The sequence below is a fragment of the Pangasianodon hypophthalmus genome, chromosome 5 (genome assembly GCF_027358585.1).
Source record: "Pangasianodon hypophthalmus isolate fPanHyp1 chromosome 5, fPanHyp1.pri, whole genome shotgun sequence".
Classification (NCBI taxonomy): domain Eukaryota; kingdom Metazoa; phylum Chordata; class Actinopteri; order Siluriformes; family Pangasiidae; genus Pangasianodon; species Pangasianodon hypophthalmus.
Window position 1 is genome coordinate 15,225,239 of NC_069714.1, and position 16,714 is coordinate 15,241,952.

Consider the following 16,714-nt stretch of genomic DNA (forward strand, 5'->3'; position numbering starts at 1 on the left):
CTGTTGCAACGGGATTGGCTGATTAGGTAATTGCATGAATGAGTAGGTATGCAGGTGTTCCTAATAAAGTGCTCAGTGAGTGTATATCAAGATCCAAAACCATGATCAGTGAGTCAGTGATTAGCTAATGAGAACATTACAGAAGCCTGGTTAGGCCATTAAAAGTTATTATCCCTGCGCACAATGTAGTAGGATATGCGCAGTGTAGTCTAACGTTGCTACGGAATAAGTACTCACTATAAGTACTCACTATAAGTACTCACTATAAGTACTCACTATAAGTACTCACTATAAGTACTCACTATAGTAACTGATGTGTGTTATTCCAGTTATACCACAGCAATTTGCCAACAATTGCAATGTTTAATTTAATGAATGACAGGGAGGTTGTGCTTTCTAACTGTTTCTAGTAATATCTAATGTTGTGGAACCTCTGCAAGACAAGTTTGTTCCTGTTATCACTTATAGCAACCATAAACACTTGTCCCTTTACCAGCATCTCCTCTTTGCCTCTCTCTCTCTCTCTCTCTCTCTCTCTCTCTCTCTCTGGACACATGCTGATATTCTAGACATGATACAACTTGATTTAGTAGTCTCCAGCCAATATGTGACCAACCTTGTTCAGAATGCTTGTATATTTACACATCAGTTTAAAAAATATGAAGTTTTTTACACACCAGTTGTCTGTCCTTTTTCAGTAATAATTGATTTATGATCAGTAGTAATTGATTTGAGATTGTTGCCTGGATTCATTTAATTATTGTCTTTTAAATGAATGCGTTAATCTAAATCGTCCTATTGTTACACCTCTAATTATTGCACACTTTATTAACACAAAAGGTGGTCTGAAAATGTTTTATTAATGGTTAAGTCAACAGCTGTTGAAACTAACATTAGAAGTAATTTACTGTAGTCATTAAACTGTAATAACTTTAAATGTGCCTTTAAATCAAACAACATATAGCTTAAATATAAAATAATTAACCCTATCAAACAACTGAAAAACCTTTGTTTGACCATGGATGTTGTACCCAAACCTTATTCATCAAACTAGAGTACTGTCAAGTTTCCTTATTAACTTAATTCCATCTTTGGTGTATGAAATTCATGTCTGGCTGAAGTAAGTTTGTGTGTGTGTGTGTGTGTGTGTGTGTGTAAATTTGAGCATAACAAATTAATAACTTGAAAAAAGTCTTATTTTGCCGTTAATCAGAATTAATATTGCTAATAATCATAGCATAGCGTATAGTAAGTAGATTAGTGTGAGCAGTAACATTAATCATCTCAGTTGCTTATGCTGGTACCTCAGATTTAAATATAATTGAGGTTTTAATGCCAGCAATTTGTGAATGAGAATGAGCAGAGGTGAATCTTTATTCGCTTATTAGAGGAGTAATGTGTAATAAGTGCGTAATAAGCATTGGCCTGGTTTCTGAAGTCAGTCAGTTTTTAAAAAAAATTTTTTTATTGCCCCACTGCCACAACATCTGCATAAATTAGTTGTTTCGTGTGTATTACATGTACATGAGGGTAAACAGAGCATGCTGCGTACAAATGATGCATAAATATGGGATTAGTGGATGTGAACTTGATTCATCAAATGAACTCAAATCACTGCAAATTTTGATGTCATATGACAGTTTAATGAATCAGAGGCAGATTTGATAATATGCCGTTGTGAGTGCTCAAATCAATTCTACACAATACGCTGAATAAGGGCCAACATTCTAACAGCATACTTACAATGCTGCTTGAGTGTTGTCACGTTTGGTCATACTGAAATGTTTTTAAAACTCTTGAAATGTTACTTGTCGCTAAACTGCAGCACATGCGTGTGTTTTTGAGTGCTTTAAGGCTAGTGTATTCTTTCCACACTGAATATTACATGAATAATGTCAGAAGGGACAGGTGAACAAAATGAAAAGTACCTCCTCAATGCTTTCTGATCATTATGGTAAAATAATTAATTTCTTTTGCAGTTTACATGACTTTTCATACAAACATCAAAATGCTTGTTTTCCATAAAAATATGTGCACCATCTGATATGTTGTTACTGTGGAAACAACTGTAGAATTTTTCTGGTGTGAAGGATTTTAATTTTGGGGGTAAACACGTATTTATTTTTACATGTTTTTCCAGGCCATTCGCTGCTATGATGCCTACATCTTGAAATCTGAAGGAAAAGTTGAACCTGAGGTGTTTTGCCAGTTAGGCCATTTCAACCTCTTGCTAGACAATTACCCTAAAGGTGAGTCAAAATATGAGTTTATTTAATCCATTGTTTTGAGTTGTTTATTCTCATATCTGACCCAACGGCTCTGCCTGTAACTGTAACTGTTTGAAATTAACGTTGTATGACAGATGTTTGAGTCGGCATCACTAATTACCTTCAAATTTCTGTCTTTTTGCCAGCATTATCTGCATACCAGAGGTACTACAGTTTACAGTCAGACTACTGGAAGGTGAGAAATTTTCTGTAAAATTCCATTCAGAGCTTGCTTTGTTGCTGTGGTTTGTTTTAGTTCCTGGACTAGATGCATGCTGGTGCTAGTCAGAGAGTTTTGTTTGTGAAGGTGAGCACTCTGAGATGCTATGGAGTGCTAGTGATGACAGTTCTAGATTTCCAGTGATAGAGCTTTAAGCTTGGTTGGCTGTTGACAAGACATATAAATGTGAATAATATAAATGTAGATCACTTGTACCTTATTGGAATAAGCTCAAATCTGTCCATATTTGTTAGTTTTCAACTAGGTTAGTTTGTAGCTAGGCTTGTTTTTGCGCTCAGATCATTCTTTTAATGTTCTCAAGTCATATGTCAGTATCTAAAATCCAACTCTGTACTAATTTTCTTGTCTGGTTTGTAGCTTTGTCTCTTCTGTGTGACTGATGCAGACGGTATAGTTTGGCTTGAGCTCAGTGCTGTCAGCACTGTGTGTCTGCTCAGCCTGAAATGGCACTTTCCTCGTCTAATTCTCCTGCCATGGGTACTCTGTGTTCCTTGCAGCGTAAGATTGTGCTAGAAACAAAGTATGCGTACTTGATTAACTGAGGTGCTGAATTGGTAGCAGCCTGAATTGGTGAAATGAGATGTGCTTTTCCGCGACTGCACACATTCAGAGAGAATTCAGGGTTGCATAATGCACACTAAGTAGTATGTCTAAATAGCAATGATAAGGTGTAACGAGAAACTCTTCAGTATGGTTGAATGCAACAAAGCAAAAGACTGACAGACGTGAAACAAACAGAACAGGATCTTCTATAGCCGTGTCCACACTAGTTGCGCTGGACAACAAACACATCGTGATGTCATTCATCACTTGAAAAATCGCTCGTGGAGTCTCTTCACTCATCTGCTCTCAACTCACCCAGAGTGCCATCACTGGTCATTTAGTAATAAACTGAATGTTATAGAGACAAAAATATTGTTTAAAATGGTTAAAGCTAATAACTGTGTAGACCTGCTCTGCGGCTGCACTCATTCTGATCTTAACTATTAAGGCTACTGCTGATAAAATCATTAGCTTAAATAACTTTTAATGACACGCAGCACACTTTAATTTTCACAGTATAAAACGGCCATTTAAAAACATGCAAGCCACTGGTGAAAATTAAAGGAAATATTTATTACAGAATTTTTCACGTATTTTAATAGCACAAACCAAAAGATTAAATCCCTTAACTGTTCTTATTTCTGTTTATAATTTATTATTATAAACAATGTGTTGGCGAAAAGACACACCACTGGAGAAGTTGCTAAGTTTAGATAGATTATGGTGCAATGACGGAACCATTTTACTCGCAGCATGTGTGGAGGAGGTGTTTGTTCTAGCACCTATAGCAAACACAACACTTATTTATTTATTTATTTTATAGCCACTAAAGAAAATGAAGGGACACTATAATGGGATATATACAGATAGTGTAGTAATTTTAAACTATACTGTGCTATACACATTTTGGACATAATATGCACTTCTTGTTGCACTCAATCTCCTTTTCCACTAAAGATATAAGTTATGTTTGGGTATATGTGCTACCATGAACACAAACTCTGTGTGGTGTGGTTTTTTTTTTTTTTTGGATTGCCGGTTATACCACTTGTGCCCACTGCTTGCTAACTTGCTGAGGAACTTAAGCAGAAGAAGCCACAATCTTTTTTTTCTTCTTCTTCTTCCAAAAAGAGTGTAACAACTTTTAAAAATGTCCCTGCCTCGTTGTCAGGGGTGAGAATAGCTCTCAAGCCAGTCTAAACCAGTGGAGAGATGCAACTCTGTTCAAGTTGTCTGTAACTCACTTTGTTTTTACAATATTTGATTTGTACATTTTCACATATAGCAGGTGCACTGCCAGTCATTCCATTGAGCCCAAATGCTGTAAACATGCAAAGCAGCGAGATGTAAATGTACCGTGGGACTGAATGATCCTAAGTGTTTTCCTGCTATTGACATGTTTTAAAATTGCTAGCACTTTAAAAGCAACTATAATAATACTCAAATAGTAATAAATCACACTAGAGATTTCAGTATTCATATAACGTTCATATAACAGGAATCGCCATTAATGTTTGCATATTGCAAAGAATAAGCTTTGTGTAAAATAATAGATTTTAAAATGTATTCATCGTAAATCACATTAACTACCAGTCAATTGCCAATCCACACACAGATCTAGCCGCAAAGCTAATCATTACTGAACTTCATGTGCACTACCAACTATTAAGAACATTAGCTGAAAACTCCCCACTCCCCCTGTAATTCCTTTTTTTCATGCTTTGACGTGTCAGTGATTCTTGTCAAATTCTACACAGTGTGCTGTAGTTTTCATAAAAATATTTGTACACATGGAAAAATCTGGGAGGTTTCAGCCAAATGCCACATCTATATGGTGCAAGGAGTCATTCTGATCATGGGTCTAATTCTTGATCCATTTTGAACCATTTTTTGAAACTTTGTTGTTGTCTACCTGATTGTTGATTAATTACCAAAAGACATTTTAGGTCAACATCATCTGTCCCTTATGCTTTGGTTTTCCTAATGGTGATGGATGACTGGCATCTATTCGGCATCTATATGTGCAACCTCATATTTATACCCCCAAAACAGTCAAAAGAAACAGTAGACTTTCTGGAGACTGAAAGCAAGTTGAAAAATAGAATGTGTTCAAGGATGATATAACAGCATGCTGCTCAAAAAGACAGCAGACCTAGGGTGAGATGTTATGTGAGCTTTTTTTTTTAAAAAAATTTATTATTATTATTCTTTTTTTATTGTTGCTCATGTCCCTCGGTGCTGAAGACAGACAGGAAAGTGAAGTGAAAGAAAAGCAAATAAAGCCATCTCTTCTTCTGGCCGGCTCACTGTCACACACGCTTGCACAGCTCACTGCTTAGGGAGAGAGACAGAAAGAGAAAAAGGGAGATAGGTGTGAAAACAGGGCTGTGGTGTGCCATGTTAGTCATTACCCCTCTAAGTCGTTCCCTACACACCATGAACAGGCTTAATCCACACCGGATGCTGTTTTCTGTGTGTGGTACATGCAGCAGATATGCTTCCATTTTAACAAGTTCTGTTTCACCACTCTTAGCCATCAGGGTCAGTGTAGCCTACCTCAAAATGTGTTTAATATCGTGGTACTCCGAATCTCTCTGTAAAAACTGATCGTGGACACATTTTAATCATTCAGGATCTGAATTCATCATAGCACCGACTCCTTGTTAGATTTACAATAAATATACATTGCAACCAAAGGTTTGTTAATCCAATGAAATTGTTACCACTGTATTCTGTGATGGAGCTTTAACAATGCCTGAATTTTAAATTAAAAAAAAAAGAAAAAGAGGCATGCTGCTAAAGTTGGGCTACAAGCTAAAACATTGAGCTAAAATTCATTAAGAAAAATTGATTGCAGTGGGAAAATGATACTTTTCCCCCCAACATTTTTTCCTTCTATCAGATAATTGAATATGCATTAATTAACTTTTACAGGTATTTGAATATTAAAATTGGGCAGAAGGCACATCCATAGTTTCCATTGCCAGGTGACCTGTCCTGTTTCTGTGATTAAACTGGTTACCTTTCCACTCGGGTGTACCAAGTGTACAGAACAGGGATGTTTTCAAGAATCACTAGACAATTTTACTGAATAAACCTGGGCATTATGGCAAATCAGTCTTCAGTAGTAGTGTTGTAACTGGCTTCCAATGTTTCTGTCTCTTTTCACGCACAGTCTCGGTTATAAACAGTGGAAGATGGCTGCAAGAGTGTTGCCATATACCAGTGACGCCAAGAAACTGATATCAGTTTGAATTATGGTTATGTATTGGTCACATTCTGCCTCTTGATAATGTGTTGAGTGGCCACATTTAAGCAGTTTATTATTTAATATTTTAACGGGATAAAATATTCTTGGGGACAGTGCCACCTGTGTGTGGTGGAAATGGCGTATCCCTACTTCAGAATCCACAGAACACTAGCTATGTTGTAGATACGTACTCGTGCTGGACAAGTCTTAAGCTTTTTTCTGTCCTCTTTTCAGAATGCTGCCTTTTTATATGGCCTTGGCATGGTTTACTTCCATTACAATGCGTTTCAGTGGTGAGTACTTTATTTATTTATTTATTTATTTATTTATTTATTTTTTTGCTATTACATATTTTGTAAATGTAATATTTTGTCATCATTGTCCTGTTTTATCAGCATATTGTGTATGTGGTGTGTGTGCATACATGTAATTGTTGAATTGTTTAAAAATCTTCTTTTGAATTTATGCTTGATAGGATATTCATTGTATTTTCATTGGAAGTAAAAGCCTGCTATTGGTATTACAGGGAACCTCTGTGGAAGTACTTCCCTTTTGTGTTGTGTCCATTTCTGAATGACCATCCCCAGCAGCATCTATATAGGCTTTTTCCCTCCACATGGCATTAAACAAAATTAGTGACGTTTTTTTTTTTTTTTTTTTTATATATATATATGAGTGATAAAGCTGTGAGGTTGTGTTGTTGTGAGGAACATTTGAGTTGTACATGATGGCCAAGTAGTTTTATTCAGTCCGATAGTACCAGAAAGAAACACTGCTGTTAGTAAATCCTGTTTCTCACCAGAGCAGCTGGTAGCCAATAAAATTTTAATTAACTAAGGGGCACGTTCATTGGCAGTTAAATGTGGAATTATAATGACTTTGTTGACCTTTTATGAGCTTCATTATAGCACAATTACTGCGGAAGACAATGTTATTCGACACGTCTATCGTAAGTTGCACAGTATGCGCGATGTTAACCACCTACTAATGAACATTTGCAGCCTCTCACTATAATAAATATTATCATCTAATAGTGTACACAGTTATGTTTTTACGTCATATTATCCACTGAAAAGTGTGATTTCTATTTCTGTTTTGAGAAGAAGTGTCTTGTAGCGCACATTCACATTTTGTAGAACAAAGATTTGAAGAGTCCATAATGCTACTTTGATAGTTGTATGGTAGCAATTCAAATGGGGCAAAATATTGGCACACATTAAGAATATTTTGAATAACTACCCCTATAACTATCTTTTTCTGTTTCATTGATGTATAAATATAAGGTTGTAAAATTGCATGTAGAGGAGCAAAATAGCTACTTTACACCTGATAGTGTGTCACAGACTGGCTCTGCAGATTACCTACAATCTTCCATGTTCTCGATATTTCTACCACCAAGTGAGCTGTGCTGTACTTATGTACCTGGGCTGAATTACTCTTCTTGCCCTGGTACCATTTGAGCCAGGACATATGGGAGAAAATAAAAATGCATTCCGTTGATTATCACAGTTGTAATAGAATCATCCTGCTTAATGTCTTCAGCTGGAATTGCTTGTTTGATGGCACAAAAAAGGCAGCTCCATGCTTATTGCAAAATCAAATGAGCTATGCCTGGTGTGTGTGCAACTAGCCCTGTCACAATAATTACATTATCGACTTATCATACGATATATGGACGTGACCTTGATCATTTTTGCTGACCTTGATATTGCCCATTGTGTTTACATGCGTGTTTGTTTACATGAGAATGAATGTTATTAACATTTTAGCCATTCGCTTCTGTCCTCTCGTTGCTGTAGGGCTGCCAAATTAAAGTTCAAACTTTGAATATTCGTTGAATTTAAGAAAAATAGAAAAAAAAATGCGCATTTGAATGCAAAAACTGCTTGCATTCGAATTAAAATGTGTAGCAAGCACTAGCACCAATTTTAATTAAAACATACTGTTGAAAAAATGACACTCAAGATATTACTAACCCACTAGCAATGTTTTTTGAAGAAGAAAAGTCTAGAAAGAATTGTTCTAGTGTTTGAAATATTCCAGTCATAGTCAGTAATGTCGGGGATTGACCCGCTTAAGCTGTGTGAGCTGAAGCTGAACAGTGAATGAACACCAGTAAACTGAAGTGGCTTAATTAGCTCACCCAAACGCACCCTATACACATATGAGATTAATCAGACATGTACACAACATAAACGTAATATTACAGCTTGCGTCTGCACAAAACGACGCAAATGTGAACTTGAACTGAAGTAAGGCGCTAGGTAGAACGGTAAATCACGTTGTGAATATGCTTTTTCCGTAAAAACGTAAAATGAATAACTAAAGCATAAAGAATTCACAATATTTGTAGTACAATAGTGTACTCATTGTAATGTAATTATTTCAGGGGATCAAGTTTTCACAAGGGCAGTTTTCACGGGTTTTTGTTGATACATGTTTAAGCTAATATATAATATGTGTGAATATTTGGTTTCATTTTTGCATTTTACTGTCAACTAAAATGCCGTTAACTAATATTCAGTGCCATTTTAGTCAGAGTAAAATTGATTAAAATTTATAAATATGAAGAAATATTGACTAAAGGATATTTTCGTCAGAAGACAATTTTCACACTGTTTTTAGTCACAGTTTTTAATCACTGGAACTGGCCTGAGAGCCTAGGTTAAATCTTTTGCTTTTATAGTCTTAAGCACTTTAGTTTAAAAATAAATGCACTTTATTAACAGCCAGATTTGTTCTTTGCAATAAACAATGTAACAAGGCGCTGTTTGGTTTGTATTTATTCGTTGCGCCCTCTTGTGGACTGTTGATTTAAAAATCTGGTGTTTTTTGACGTTCCGGTTCCAGTGTCTGAATATTCTTAAGAATTAAAAGTTCATTGCACTTTGAAAAGGTGTACTTGTGTATTATTGTATCAGTGGCATAAAATGGTCTTAAAATAATATCGTTTATCGCAATTATTTCTGGGACAATGTATCGTCTAACAAAAGTAGTTATCGTGACAGGCTTACCTGAAATACTTTCATAATCTGAATATTGAATCAGTTCTTTTCGTTTTAAAGATGTTTTTTTAGTATTTAAAAAGATCTTTTTCAGAAAAGATGGAGGTGTTTTTTTTTTTTTTTTTTTTTTTTTTGGGGAAAGCGCAGCAGGTTTGACATTGTTGTTGTTTATATAAGTTGGGGGTTCTATGCTGACTGGCACACTAAAGGTGACCTATAGGTGGCTCTGTGACTCCCCAACCAGTAAGTCTTCATTTTACCCCCAGGTTTTGCCACCATTTTTTTTTGGGGCAACATTTTGTGTTTCTCTTACCATTACTTTAGTTCAAAGTAAAATTCCAATAAATGTTATCCGTTGTTGACCAAATGATAAACAAATTGTTTAATCAGTTCTCTTGTACACATGAGGACCCAGTCATGTGTTTAAACTCCCCTTTTATCCAAAATACATTGTTTATAAGCATACATACATACCCAATCAGAGAAACACTGCAATAAAAACTCAGAAATATGTGTTTGGACAGAAAACTGTTCACAAGAACAGATGTTGTGCTCTGCATCCTGCAGCTGATCTTTTAACAAATAGCTTCTCCTCTTGTGGCAATTATTCCTCTGTTGTTTTGTAGTTTAAGCTCTGCGTTCTCTCATGCGCATCCTGTTTCACAGTCTGGAATCAGTCATCTCGGCAGCGAGCGCAGCAGCAGGCAGGGAGGAGAAACTGGGTTCGAGTTCAATGAGTTCACAGAGCTGTGCTTCACACAAACGACCCGAGTTTGCATTCACTGAGGACACAGAAACAAGCAGAACCCTACTGCTACTAGTTGGCCACATGTGCAGTTTAATAGGGATTGTTTGTAGAAAAATGTGTCTATGTAGGAATTCTGGTTCTTAATCGCTAATACCTGCTGCCATGCATTTACATTTTTGCCCAAACATTGCCATGGTAACCAAATTACTTCTGCAGCTACCAGTGTCCTTAAGAGTGTCTGCCCAGGTTACATGAATACCTCATGTACATGTTTTAAAATTCACATTGAAATTGTTCCAGTCTTATGGCATTTTATTCCTTGGTGCTGCCTGAAATGGCTTTTGTAACGTGTTATGAGGGAGTATGTTTCCACTCAAATACCTCTTTATGCTTTTCCGACTTCTGCAGGGCGATAAAAGCCTTTCAGGAGGTGCTTTACATTGATCCCAGCTTCTCTAGAGCCAAGGAGATCCATCTGCGGTTGGGGCTGATGTTTAAAGTCAACACAGACTACGACTTAAGCCTAAAGGTTTGTCCAATTTCATATATGTATCCATTGCAGCAGCGTTAGGGTTAGTTTAATTTTCAGAGCCTTGTACCACGATACAAACATAATATGTTGGTATTATTCACATAATTAAAAATATGATCAATTTGTGATGTTTGCTTTACAGAAATATTACAGTTTAAAAACTGCAATTGAAATTTTATTTATATATATATATATATATATATATATATATATATATATATATATATATATATATATATATACACACACACACACACACACACACACACACACACACACACACACACACACACACAGAAAGCAAAAGAAAAAACCCTTTTTTGGCTGAACAGCTGTTGCATGCATTCTGTGTTTTTCTCTGGCCTCTGCTGCTGTTCACTGAGGTTCAGAGATGGGTCCTTTAGGCATCTCTCAGTCCTTTTTAGTGCAGTGGTTTGCATGCTGAGTTGCCATCTGGGTCATGTTGCCTAATAAGGGAGGAGAGGAGCCTCTGTGCTGAGGATTTGATGCGCAATATCGACTTTGCTTTTTTGTCCCTTCCTGTTTCCCTACTGCCCAGCATCTGTTTATTCTCACTGAGCAAAAAACACTACAATTAATAAATGGGTTTCCCTCCCCAGTTAGCGTGGTGACACAGTTTTACTGTGTGTTTGGGTGTTGTGTATAAGAATTGGGGCTTTTATATCTGCAGTCATCAGCAGTGAGAGTGTGTGCGTGCGTGCATGTGTGTGTGTCTGTCAGTCAGTCAGCTCTTTTGCTCCTTATTCTCCAGGGCGCTGTGGGCAGAGTGAGTAAAAAGCAAGTGAGTGAGCATTAATAAGTTGCTGGTGCTGCACGTGCAGAATGTCCTCTGCTCTCTGTGAGGGTGCTGAAGGCAGCTCTGGCTGGCAGCCAGCCTTCCGATTACACACCGAATCTGTGTCCCACTTACGGGAACAAAGGCAAGGAACCAACACTGCACCTCACAGCTCCTCACAGATACAGCTCATGTGCCTGACAGGGCTTCTTTCTTACCGTCCGATCCTGTTATATGTGGCTAAAACAGGATGTGTTTAATAATGCACCCTTTACAGCATTTCATTATTTTTATTGCTGTGAATTATTCTCCTGAACGGATTGTCTTTGCATCGGTCTTCAATAATGAATAGATGTTGGATCATTTTAACATTCCAGCAAGGTGTTGATTTTGATTGATGGAATAAAGAAGCCTACAGCTTTACAACATGAGAGCAAGGTTGTTCCAATACCTAACATGCACTGAGAGAGAAAGTGAGAGATGGTCCACAATTAGAAACACCATACTGCTTCCCCCCTCTCCACAACCCCAAAGGGATTGACTGGTGCAGCACTTCTGCTGCTTCTCTCTTCTCCCCCCGTCTCTCTTTCTCTGGCTTTCTGAAAAGAGTGTGGGGAGAGCTTACTGCACGCATATGAAGTGTGTGATTAAAAAGCCTGGAGGTGTGTGTCTGTGAGTGAGAAAGGGAGCAGCATGTCATCTCTCAGCTGCTGCTCTCTTGAATAGTAATCAGTGTTGGAGGGAGACAGAAGCTGGCAGTCCTGCTGCATTATCTTCTTGCCTGCTGAGTGCCACAGAGCTCACATAGGATGGTCAGCTGGTTGAGGGATATCAAAAAGCAGACTGCATAGCACTAATGGCTTGATATGCTCCTGGTGTGTGTATGGGATGGGTAGGTACTCTGTGGAATTTTGTTTTTTGTACATTTTTATTGCCTTTTCGTTGCCATTATGTGGAATGTGTGTCTTAACTGTAATGGTTGACCGGAACCGAAAGGACAGAGGTAAGTGGTAAGTGGTTAAATTTTTTTTATCTGCAAAAGGCTGTATCACTAGTACACATGTAAAAGGAGATTCCTTATTTTCATCGTTCTGTCATTTTACCTGTGTTTTATTATTAAATAGAAATCTGATTTTTGATCTTGTCAGTGTGGGTTGTGAAAGCTATTACTGGTAAGGCTCAGTAGGCAGATATGTCTCTCCTATTTCTGTATACTGCATCGTATTGTAATTCATAGCTGTGTCTCTTCAGTTGTTGCTATGCTTGCAGACTGGTGACCATATTTTCCTGACAAAACATGTTGTTTAATTAAGCTTAATTGTCTAATGAAACAACATTTTCTGGTGCCATCATTTTCCGGTGGACCTAAATATCCTTGCACATATACACAAAGAATTGGATTAAATAAATTTTTCCTCCTGATTATAATGAGAAAATTCCTTAGTGCTTCTTTGTACAGGAGTTTCTTTACATATTTCTTTACCTTGCTTGCTTAGTGGTTTGTTATTTTTATTCTTGTCCAGTTTCTGGTACAGTTTCATAGTTTGGGTTCAGTGGCTTTTTCACAATTTAGCAACTGAAGTGGATTCAAGACAACTGTTGCAGCCCACGGTTGTTGGGGCACAGATAAACATTTGTGCATTGAATTTATGGTTTCATCAGACGCCTTTGCTCATCCCATTGTAGATTTAGATTTTGAGAATGTGTCTATGTGAATAGATGTTACTAGGTCTAGTAACATAGATGTTACTCTCTTCTATCAGTTTTGTTTTAGTTTCCTCTCAATTTGCTTAAAATGATGGTGCTTAAAATTATACACTTGTAGTCAGTTTGAGGTTGAAACTAGGACAAAGGAGTTCACCTTTGTCTCAACATGATGCACTTTATATAGTTTATATACTATGTAAGACTTTCTGTACAGTGTTAAAGTTAACCTTGTTGAAAATCCTCTCTGTAAAGTGAGCTGTATGTGAATTAGGGCTGGGTGATATTGCAAAGAAAAAAATCTCAATTTTTTTGTTCTTTCAACTTTATGAACTATTCTTGATTACAATCTGAATTTTTTTGTTCTTAAAATAATGCAATTACAAATAAATTGCATAATTTTTCAAAGTTTTCTATTTATCAGAATGGACTTTCAAAAATGTAGATGTGCAAAAGTAGTAACAGCATCATCTATAGCAAATAGTGCGAACAATGGCTCTTTTAAGTAAGGGATATTTAAAGAAAGGATATAAAAAAATTGTTTGCACTATCTGCTACAGATGGCGCTGTTACTATTATTTCACAACTTTGTGAACCCTTCGTTGTCGACAGAGTAAATGGGGACCATGTCTTTCGTAACATGAAATGCTACCGCAACTGAGAAGTCAACTTGGGGTATTCTTCTCGTATCCGAGTTCCTTCCCTGTTTACGGAGTGACGTGAAATCAGCATGGTTAAACACAGCATTAGAAATAAACAAAGTAAAACTTCTTACCTTTAAATGAGTTATACTGTATATACAAGCATTAGCTTTAGATTAATCAACATACAGATATATTCGTTTGTTAAATCTAAAACACTGACTGTACAGTTTGCTGTTTGGGAAAGAAAATATACATCACTCATCCGAGTTAGCTGCCTAGCTTGCTGCTTACAAAATACAAACAACTGGGCGTCAGTTTTCCCACTTCATCTGTCAAAAGTTCTGAGGTAGAAAATGACGTAATTCCGACCAGCGAGTTACCGCTTAGGATGTAATGCAGCATTATATTTTACGTAAACTTCACAATAACTTCACATCTGACTTTTCAAACCCGTACCAATTTCATATCTCTGAAGTGATATTTGAAACTTTCTTTGATATGAGTGAAGTGCTGCCTGTTTATCTTGGTGTTTTTTTTTTTTTTTGTTTTGTTTTCCCCCTTTCTTTTTTTTTCCCTTTTTCTTTTAATCTAACCACGCAGTATTTGGGAGTAGTGCAGGCTGTAGGAGATGTTTATCAGGTTAAGAAGGTGGTGTTTTTCCTTCATATTGGTTTAAACATTTAAAATTAAACATTTTGAAAATCATGTTAAAACATTAATATGAATTAATTATGAAAATCGCCCAGCGCTAATGTGAATTAACATTATCTTTAGTCACACCTCTTCTGTCTCTCCTTACAGCATTTTCAGCTTGCTTTGATAGACTCCACACCCTGCACTTTGTCTAAAGCTGAAAGTAAGTACCATTAAGCAACAAAGCAAGCTTCCTTTATGCATAAAATGCAGTTCTATTGAGTATCTGGATGTGTCAATGGGTAGAATTACAGTGGTTCTTTCATCAATTCCTTTTGAGGCAAAATGAAAAGAGACTAGGCAGCTTGGGCAGACTGGATACAAATGGATATTTCTGTAATTTATTTTTCCTCCTCATTGCCATTTCTACACTCCCTAAGACTCCAGTTGCCAAGGAAACTGCCTTACAGGATTCAGCCTTGTGCAGCTCTCCACACCGGCAGTAATGATGGGCTAGAAGTGCACATAGAGCACATTAACCTTCTCCCTCTCCCTCCATATGCATCCAGCTTACCAGTGACTCTTTATCTTCTGGTGTGGATAAATAGTGCTCTTGCTAGTGACATTTTTTTTCTCCTCCTTTGCTGTTTTTGGTGTATATTTCCTTAGTGATTGTTTTCTTTCTCTTTCCCTTTATGCAGTTCACTTCCACATTGCTCATTTATATGAAATTCAGGTGAGTGCTGTTCTGTATTTGCACTATGTTTTTAATCTTTGATTTGATTCATCTTTTCGTAAGAGATAACACCTGTTAAGTGACAATCATTTGAGCATGCCCTTTTTGTTGAAGCTTTGTCTTATTTCTGACATCAATCCTTAAAGTGAAGAGTGTAATGTGTGTGTGTGTGTGTCTGTTTGTTTTTATTACTATTATTATTACAAACAAGATAAGTAGCTGTTTGGGTCAGTAGACCTGGTGCACTGCAAAGCCTACATTGGCGATTCAAATTTAGCTGTGTCTGAATATTTGGTATGAGCTTTTTGGACTTGTACATTACACATAGTCACTTTTGGCAAGAGAAAAGGTCAAGCTACTTTCAGTGACACTTCAGCTAACACTGATCCAAACAGATAATAATATAAAGTTGAACTTGGAAGATATCCCCCATCCCCCAAGAAGCCCCAGTTATTTTCTTTGGCATCATGTTTGCAGGATTAAGTTGACCTGCAATTTTTTCCCCCAGAATCAGAATGTAGTGTGAGAAAGGCTATCTATTTATTCTTAGACAACTTCCAGTGCCACTTTCTTTCTCTAGCTATCTGCTCAGTACACTGTGTGTTTTGGATTGATTGGCCATTCACATCCCATCAGGTCAATCAGAGAGTGCACAAGCTGTTTGGAATAAACATATTTTTAATGGAGAGGGCTCTAAATCTCCAACATCTTTGGACCTGACTGATACAAACTGTTGCTACTGTTATTTCGGCTGCTCCCATTGGGGTCCCCATAGTGGATCACCTCCCATTGTCCACATATTGATTTGGCACAGGTTTTAGGCCGGATGCCCTTCCTGACGCAACTCTCACCATTTATCCAGGCTTGGGACCGGCACTGAGAGCGCACTAGCCTGTGCACCCCAAGTGGCTGAGGTTGGCGCCCAGCATGGGGCTCAAACCCACGATCCTGAGATCAAGAGTCGCATGCTCTACTAACTGAGCTAGCCGTGCACCAGTCAACAAAAAATTAGTCCATAAGTAGAGAACCTTATGATTAGTTCTTAAACAGATGTGGTAAATAGAAATTGCTGGCCCTAGCAGGTTTGTGATAGTGTTTGAAATTTTTCATACACTTTTGTACTAGTGCCTATTTTGTATAGTTTCTCTGTGTACTCTCAGATACATTTAGTACCTCATACACAGACAGGCTCACACAGGAAGGGGTTTGTCCATATAACAGTGTGAGGTGTGATGTGCTAGCTTTTTTTTTTTTTTTTAAATGCTTGTGTGTGGGCTGGGCCTTGTTAAGCACTCAGCCTGGGTTTGTGGAGTCTATGGCTCAGTCTCAAGGTCACCAAGAAAAACAAATATTCTGAGTGGGCTTCTCATAGTGTGTGTGAGTGTGTGAGTGTGTGAGTGTGTGAGTGTGTGAGTGTGTGAGTGTGTGAGTGTGTGAGTGTGTGAGTGTGTGAGTGTATTTGCGTTAATGTGCTCTTAACCCATTGGCTTGTTGAGTCTAGTCTGTCCTGTCATGTCCTGTTCGTTCCTAGACTGACCCTCCCCCGATGTTTGTCTGTCTTGTCGTGCATGCTATCACTCTGTCTGGCCTGACTAGTTAAGTCCTTTCCTGCTAG

The 16,714-nt window shown here is 37.4% G+C and overlaps 1 protein-coding gene across 3 annotated transcripts in view; it reads left to right on the plus strand.

Annotated features, from left to right (window-relative positions):
- Positions 1-16,714, plus strand: part of kdm6a (lysine (K)-specific demethylase 6A) — a 41,060-nt gene that overhangs the window by 5,746 nt on the left and 18,600 nt on the right. For 2 of the 3 annotated variants that reach the window (XM_053234057.1, XM_053234058.1), the window contains exons 3-8: positions 2,141-2,249; positions 2,414-2,463; positions 6,536-6,594; positions 10,463-10,583; positions 14,532-14,586; positions 15,065-15,099. In XM_053234057.1, the coding sequence (XP_053090032.1) occupies positions 2,141-2,249; positions 2,414-2,463; positions 6,536-6,594; positions 10,463-10,583; positions 14,532-14,586; positions 15,065-15,099 (429 nt within the window). Of the gene's footprint in view, positions 1-2,140; positions 2,250-2,413; positions 2,464-6,535; positions 6,595-10,462; positions 10,584-10,875; positions 12,275-14,531; positions 14,587-15,064; positions 15,100-16,714 lie in introns of those variants that run through there. The other variant, XM_053234059.1, reaches the window with a different exon arrangement.